The 8,204-nt window shown below is 35.9% G+C and overlaps 1 protein-coding gene across 4 annotated transcripts in view; it reads right to left on the bottom strand.

Moving 5' to 3' along the window:
* The window catches only part of ATXN3 (ataxin 3), a 41,609-nt gene that overhangs the window by 27,307 nt on the left and 6,098 nt on the right, over nucleotides 1-8,204 (bottom strand). The window contains exons 2-5 of one of the 4 annotated variants that reach the window (XM_019518649.1): nucleotides 3,771-3,935; nucleotides 3,185-3,283; nucleotides 1,569-1,654; nucleotides 1,005-1,071 (exon numbers count right to left, since the gene is read on the bottom strand). In XM_019518649.1, the coding sequence (XP_019374194.1) occupies nucleotides 1,005-1,071; nucleotides 1,569-1,654; nucleotides 3,185-3,283; nucleotides 3,771-3,935 (417 nt within the window). The remainder of the gene's footprint in view (nucleotides 1-1,004; nucleotides 1,072-1,568; nucleotides 1,655-3,184; nucleotides 3,284-3,770; nucleotides 3,936-8,204) is intronic. The other 3 variants (XM_019518650.1, XM_019518651.1, XM_019518652.1) reach the window with 3 other exon arrangements.

Here is an 8,204-nt window from a genome sequence, read left to right as displayed (position 1 = left end):
GAACACTGCTGTTCAAGTGCTGAGATGCATATCAGAAATCATTTGCGTACTGGCTATCAGTATCAGCCCCAAAAATCTGTTGGTGCACCCCTAGAAATAATAAGTTTCAGTACTGTATTAATTTAAACAACATATTTCTTAACAGGATGTCAGCCTGGATGCTTCGTCAAAAGTCTTAACCATTGTTAGGTGGACCTCTCTATACTACTATTCTTTAAACAGCTTATTTCACAACTATTTACGTTTTTGTAAAGTTGCATACAGAATTTAAGAGTTGTTTAGAAACTCACAGTTGGCTGCCAAAGTCTATTATACATTAACATGTGAAAAAACAACTTGTTCAAGTTGTGAGTTTATATAACCTACATACCACCACCTTTTATTTTTAGCAATCTATTTTGCTATTTCTAACATCATCCCTCAAAGGCACTCAAATCTATAGTTAAAGTTCCATTTCTACTTTCCCCCACCCAATTCTTAATATTGCTCCAAAGCCGGCAGATGTAAACATTCAAAGTTCATTAACTTATTAGAACCTTTCTTAAACCTACTAAATGTTTACATATGCAGACATAACCTAGGATTTATTTTTATGGTACCAGTGCAGTATAAGGACACTTTTAATATAAAAAGTCTCTCTTTTTTTCCTTCTGTTCTTTGTATTAAAGCTTTTCTCTCTTTGATGAAGAATCCAGATAGCATTATGTTCAGTAAAGATCTGTCATATAAGGCTGCAACCTGAGCTGTTCTTTCTTTCTGTATTAGAGCGGATGCGGGTTCACAGGGGATTTAACCCCAGAGTCCTTCATTGGTCGTCTCTCATGTCAAGCTCCCTTGCAGCTGTGTGATATAAACAAGCATTTACTCAAATTATTTATCTGAGATTGTATAAAACAAATTTCAGACCAGGCCTACAAGGTGAACAGCTAACACATGGTCTTATTGTAACCATTCTTTCCACCCCCACTCTGAAGTCAACTTTTAAATAAAAAAGACAATGTCACCTGTTTTCCTAACTTTCGAACTGTAAACCAGTGTTCCTTATAATTACAAATAAATGATTTTTCATTTCTGCAAAAAGAAAAACAAAAAGGTATACATAAAATTAAGTACTCTAATATTAGAGCTTATATTATTTTTTAAGTTCTTTGCTATCACTAATTTAAACAACAACATGTTAGAAACACAGTTGTGATAACTACTGGTGCTACGGAACATCTATACTGCTTTTATAATTCAAACTATTTATTAAGTGCTCTTTTTAATCATGTAAACATTAACGAAGTCTCTATATACCTAGCGATGTCATAAGACATATGACATCACATACCACTTAAAGTCAGCATACTGTGATGCCACAGATACTGAGATGTCATGAAGGCTCAGAGGACAGATGCTCACGTAAATCCCCAAATACGAAAAATAAAAGGCTGAGGGGATAAAAAGGAAACATAAAAATGATAACAGAGCTTGAAATGGTAATTTCCAAAGAAACTCTGAGTAATCACAGATTTTCAGCATTATTTTTTCTGTAAAATTAAAGCAGGGTGCTAAAAAGAAAGTCTTACATAGGGTCGATCCCGAGCCTCTGATACTCTGGGCTGTTGAAGAGGATTAGTTCTAAACCCCAAACTTTCAAGGCATTGCTTATAACCTGTCAAAAAACAGTACTTTTCATGAGACAAATCAGTCAACTCCAAATTTAAGCAATGCAACCATTTTAGCTGCTATTAACCATTATATTGTTTTCATAAAACTGTGATTTTAAAAAGTTGCTATAAAAAGAATACCTCGGGATCATAATATTCAAAATGTAACCTTCATGAATCTACATTCAACATGAAACATACAAAGCATTTCTAAGACTGTTACAAAACTGTAGCTTGACAGAAAGATCCTTGCAGAGGCAGAAGGTCTTGTTTAAGTTAAAATCTTATAACCAGCATTTGCTTATTTCTCTCTTATTTCCCCCTCAAAACTACATTTGAAAAACTATTCAAATTGTGTAGCCACCAGAATGGCACAAAAACAAAATTAGATTAATCAGTGCATGTCTACTGACATGCACTGATTAATCTAATACTTGAGAGTTTGTTTACTCCAGTTTGGAGTTTGTCTACTCTAGTTTGTCTGAAAAAGATGTTCATCAAGACTTTCAGTTCAATTACAGGAACTTAATTTTGTTCTTCCAGAGCTGTAATATTGGAACCTTGTTCCAGTAAAGTCCCTGATTTAATTATAATAGTGTGGGAAATACTTGAAATGCTAACCAAAAATCCTGGACTCTAAAAGGGAATTTTTCTAAAGTTCTGGGAAATTCAAAACAAATTCTTAAGATTATTCAATTAGTTTAAAGTTCATGGATGGAATCAAATTCCTTTACAACATTCATTTAAAGCTGTTTATGAGGGAAGTTTAGTTAGTAATGTACCCTCGTTTTAACTGCCCAAGCATATAGTGAGTAAAGCAAAGATAGGGCAAGAAAAATGGATACAAAGTAGAAAGCCATGTTTTTTAGCTTCAAGATTACTGAAGGTCAATTAGGAATACAAGAACCACCATACTGACAGGAAATGGTAAGAAATGTATTTCAATGATGAGACTGAAAAGCAGAATGAGAAAATGAAAGAAAGGACTCTGTGCCACCAGAAACAGAATGTAAGAGAGGCTTACATGGGATTCTGGAAAGAAATACTGACAAACAAGAAGAGACAGTCAAAAAGATCACGTAAAAATCCAATCTAAATGAAAGCTACAAACTGAGATTTTTAAAGGCTGCTGATCATTCTGTTACAAGTATCTAAAGTTTAATTACATTTTAAATTAAATTCTCTTTTTAATATAACTTTTGCCTCCCAAATACCTTTAAATTACAAGAGGCTATAAGAAAATTTCTACAAGTGAGATTCTTTAGCTTTTTCCATATGCGACTCACTGCGATAGAAGGATCCTTGAGCATATCCTTTAACTAACAGGAAGGGCTCTGTAATCCCCAATTTGAGAATCATTAAGCAAGGACACTATATATCCTGAATAGTAAAGAACCACAAACTCCCCCTCCCCCACCTCCTCTTAATCCTATTATGAAAAATTGATGTTTTAGATTTTCTTCAGAAAAATCTTATATATAATGTAAGTGCACTGATTCTAAGAAGTACTTCTGACAACATAGAGCCATGCTTACTTGAATAGAAAAGAATCCACTGTCATCCATATTTCCAGAAGGTTGCTGCTCAGGGTTAAGTATCGGAAAAAAAACAGAAGTGGGAATCACTGAACAGTTCTAAATGATTTGAGAATCAAGTTTAAAAGTAAGTACAGCTATGTTTACTTAAAGCAAAGACTAACAATATCCATTCTACAAAAGACAGGTTACCATGCCTAGGATACGTTTATTTAATAAACTCAGAACTTTGACTTGGCAATGCCTAGAGCTTAGCGACAGCAACCAGGTGCCAAAATTTCTGATCCCATTTCTCTCCCTGGTTTAATGCATCACGGGACAAATCACAAATGCTCCCTTCAATGCTTAAATCTCTTTGCCTGTAAGAGGAGAATCACATCTCATTCACAGAAGTGTTGTGAAGACTTAGTAGTAAAATAAATATTGTAAAAGCAAATTTTGAGATGGTTAGATGCATGAGACTATACAATTGAAAAATATTATCACTTGGATCTGGACCTGTCATTACAGTGCAAAAATGGCAGATACATAATACACAAAACCAAGCTGGTTTGAAGCAATCTACTAAGGTTATAAAGACTGTTACCTGTAAAAATGTTCTGTACTCTTCACTAGACATTCCTCCCTCTGCCATTCTCATCCTCTCTTCTTCATCCAGCTGCTGCGCAATAAAAGATAACTCCACTGGGCTAAAATACTCCCCTTGTAGTAGGTTATTCAGACAGTGCTGAGCACACAATGAACCTTCTTGCTAACATTTGAAAGGGAATAAAAAATAAAACACAAGAGCTATTTTAATTTTTTTGTGATAGTTACATTGTTTCAACCATCTGTGTTTGCCAAAGAACTATATTTACCCCAAGGTATCCTTCAGCTGCACTTTTCTGGCTTTAGACCATAGCAAGAAAGATCAGATCTCTGACACAGTAACTATGTCATATCGTTAAGAAAGCTATAAAAGTTAATTCTCAGGCAAAAAAAATTATTTTAAAGTATACTTCAAGAATTGCCCTAGGACTGGAGCCCCTGAAGTCATGTGAACAATTCTGCTGGTTTTACACATCAGAACAGCAATGGATTCCATTCTGCCCCAGACAGCCTCCATGTGTGACTGATACTCTCTTTCTCATTCTCTATACCACATACACTTTTCCCATGTAGGCTTCCCATGGTTGTGCCTGCATGGAATAAAATGCCCCACATGACATACAGGTCATATATGTTTTTCAGTATGCTTCAAGAAAATATATCCATCTTTTAGTTGGATGAAAATTAAATTAAAAATCAGACAACTCCAAATGTAAGCAATGCAACCATTTTAGCTGCTATTAACCATTATATTATTTTCATAAAACTGTGATTTTAAAAAGTTGCTATAAAAAGATCCAATCTAAAGAGCTAAGATTAAATTAATTTAATTTTTAAGTAAACAAAAACAATTTAAAATTAAACTGGAAATTATAACAATCTATGTTAAGGGTATCTATAATCTATTAAAGTAATTAAAAGAAAACATTTTAAAGCTACCATGGAAGCCAGCAAACATGTATTTCCTGATTAGATTTTATAAAAGTCAGCTTAGCAAACTTGTGGAAGTTACTAGCCAAGCCCCTTGATGATGAAGTGATAAAGCAACACTGACAGTAGCAGCTTCTTTTGCAGATGTACAGAGAATATTTTATTTCAGTTTATTCAAATGGTTTTGTTTAACAACCGGTTCATTCAAAATTAAGAAAACAATTAAGTATTGAATATGGGAGAAAGCTAGTTTTTATTCACATTAAGGATCTTTTGACCAAAAACAGTAAGTGTTTTTATGACAGATGCTAATATGCTAATTTTAAATAACAACAGATTTTGATAAACACTTTTTCTTATGTATCTAACACATTTGCTGCTTTCTGTGTTTTGCAGTTGAATTCAAATTTCAATCTAAATGTAGCTCAGTATAACTCCAAAGTAAAACTGTATAACCTAGGAAATAAAAAGTATACCATTCATGGCTTTCTAAGGCAATATCATGTAAGAAATAAGAATCTGAACAAAAGTATATGAAACTATAGAACTGCTCAAATAAAAAAATCCAAAATATATTACCTAAGGAGAATCAACTTTTTGGGGTAGCAACACTATAGTCAAAATACAAAGCAAGATTAAAATTAATTATTTGAATCAAGGCTTCCTCTGCTGATTTAAATCATTCTATCCTGTCTATGTCTTTTGTATTTTTTTGCTTAACACAGGAACTCCAATATACTCAATTCTCTCAAACTGTGTGAAAAGAATTCTATTTATAAGAAACTTCAGGAAAAATTGTGATTGAACTTTCTGTATAAATTAGACTTATATAAATATAGAAATATAATTTTTAACTTTTTTTTTGGCTTAAGTGAAAGCAAATCCTGGGAAAACTTTAAATCCCCCATTTCACGCAGTCTTTATGAGATTTAAACTGAACAAGGTTTGCCCTAAGGCACTGATGCTCACAGTTTTGGCCCCATGAGGCAGATGAATGGTGCAAGGCCTATCTGCAGGCCAGATTGGGTCCTGTGTCACCCCAGCACACTGTCTTTGCCCACTGGGATCAGGCTGTGAGGTTTTGTGCTACCCCCACATGCCAGGATCAAGCCCTGAACCACTGTGCCTAAATTAGCATGCATCACCACACCCCACAGATTGGTGGGTATTCCCACAGGCCAAAAGATACAGGTATATAGATCCAAGGGCTGGATCTGGCTCATGTGCCAGAGGTTGGGCATCCTTGCTCTAAGGTAATTTACTTTACGTGAGCTTTTGTGACATTAAGGGCAAGTCAAGAGGCAAAGAAACGGGAAAAAAATTAAACCTTTTGCTTGTAACAGGAAATTAGCTTTAGTGTTTAATATGGAGGGCATAGCAGCCTTCAGTGACTAGAAAGTTCATAGGCTCATCTACAAAAGGTGTTTTGTAAGTTATCTTTGCTAATCCTCAAAAGAAACTTACAAAACATCTTTTGTAGATGAGCCAAGAACTTCACTTCATAAGTCTACTGGATACAAAAATCATAGACTTAATATAAAAATTGGATTTATGCCACATTACAACCTGCCTGACATCTGATTCACCAGATACTTGCCTGAGCTTACCATTTGCATTCTTTCCCCGTCTTATCTCTACCCATTGTCTTCCTAACTTCCACCTATTTACAATTTCACAGATGTCTTGTAGCACTTTTGGCTTCTTTCCTGCCTTGGAGATCTCAGAACCAGAGCAGTCTCTGAAGAACGGTGCTTGTGCCTGAAAGCTTACAAAGACCATTTTTTCCAACTAATTAGTTGGTCTAATATAAGATATAACATCTACCCAAAGAACCATGCCTTATCTGAACCATACTTTTGTGCTGTCCATCCCTCCTTTTAGTCCTATCCCAACTTATTTGAAGACAAATGGGCTTTGTTACATATTATACTTTAAGCTTCTCAAATATCTATCAGCAAGGTTTTTTAGTACATGTGATAGCTTTTATTAGACCAACTCAGTAGTTGGGAAAAAGTCCTTAGCCAAGCTTTCAGGCACCGTCACTCTTCTTCAGGCATACGGAGTCTCTGCTGGTCTTAGACTCTGGTCTTAGACTCCACCGAATAAGAGAAGTTAGAAGTGTGGCAGGATGTCAGTGAGAATGTAGATAGGTAGAAATTAGAAAGACAAAAGGTAAGGCAGAGGAGGGAGGGGGAAGAAGACAGGGGAAAGAAAAGGGAGACATTATAGTGATAGAATACAAGGTAGAAAAGAGGCTGTCTGAATAGCTGGAGATTAGGAAAATAGGACTGAGAGAAGCTAAAAGTGTGACAGGATGTCAGTGAAAATATAAATAGGTAGAAATTAGAAAAACAAAAGGTAAAGTAGGGAAGGGAGGAGGAAGAAAGCAGAGGGAAAAAAGGCTAAAGGGAAACATACAAAGGCAATAATACAAGGTGAAAGAGAGGCATCAATGAGAAAGGAAATATATGGAAATCAGGAAGACAAAGAACAGAAAAGTATAGGAAGGGAGAGGAGAAAAGGTGGGGGAAAAGAAGAATGTAAGAGGTCAGGTTAGACAGGTACCTGGTGAATCAGATGTCAGACAGATTGTAATGTGTCATAAAACAAATGTCTATTTTGAGTCCATGATTTTTTGTATCCAGTAGATTCATAAACTGAAGTTTGTAGGCTCGTCTACAGTGTTTTGTAAGTTCTCTTTGAGAATTAGAACTGAGAGATTGGAGAGCGACTGACTGTCCTCTGAGAAGTGTGTCCCCACAGCTAGTTAGGTATTCTTGTCTTAGTTAGATTTTCGGTTGTGTTCATTCTCCATTCAAATGTTGATCAACATCAATGTTAGCTCAAGTTTATAACAGTTACACATTTAGGCTAAAATCTTCTCCAACTGTTCTGAACTTGCACAGCTGTGACTTGCTACGAGAGGGGCAGTAAGCAGGAGCCCAATTAGAAACTACAGCTATAAATTGCTGCTAGAGCAGGAGTGGGCAATTATTTTGGCTGGTGAGCCACTTAATGAGTTTTGGTGAGCTATTGAGGGCCGCACACAACATCTTTCAGCTATTTTTGTTTTTTTAAATCTATAATTTATTTAAAAGTCATATATTAAAAGCCAAACATCTACTAAAACTTTATCTCAAAAAAGATTTTTTGTCCTGATTTATGTTTTGAGTACCATATATAGAAGTATTTGTATAATAGCTCAAAATAAAGTCTTACTCTTGTATGCTGTGGGGAGGGTGTGAACATATGTGTGGGTAGCTGCCTGCATACTAGGTCCTAGAAAAAGATGGAAGGGGGCACATGCAGCAGACCCAGGTGAGGGGCAGGTACAAGTGCAGTCAACACCCCCCTGCCCAGCCTGCAGCTGCAGCCACATGGGGTCAAGCCCCACCCATGACAACCTATACCACAGTCCCACAGTCACCTGTGGGTGGCTGAGATGCATGGAAGGTGGCTGGGAGCTGGGACTGGGACCTCGCATGCTGGGGCAGGAGCCACC

This window comes from Gavialis gangeticus, unplaced genomic scaffold (genome assembly GCF_001723915.1).
Source record: "Gavialis gangeticus isolate Ggan-Ray unplaced genomic scaffold, GavGan_comp1, whole genome shotgun sequence".
Lineage (NCBI taxonomy): Eukaryota > Metazoa > Chordata > Crocodylia > Gavialidae > Gavialis > Gavialis gangeticus.
This window is presented reverse-complemented; position numbering and strand designations above follow the sequence as displayed.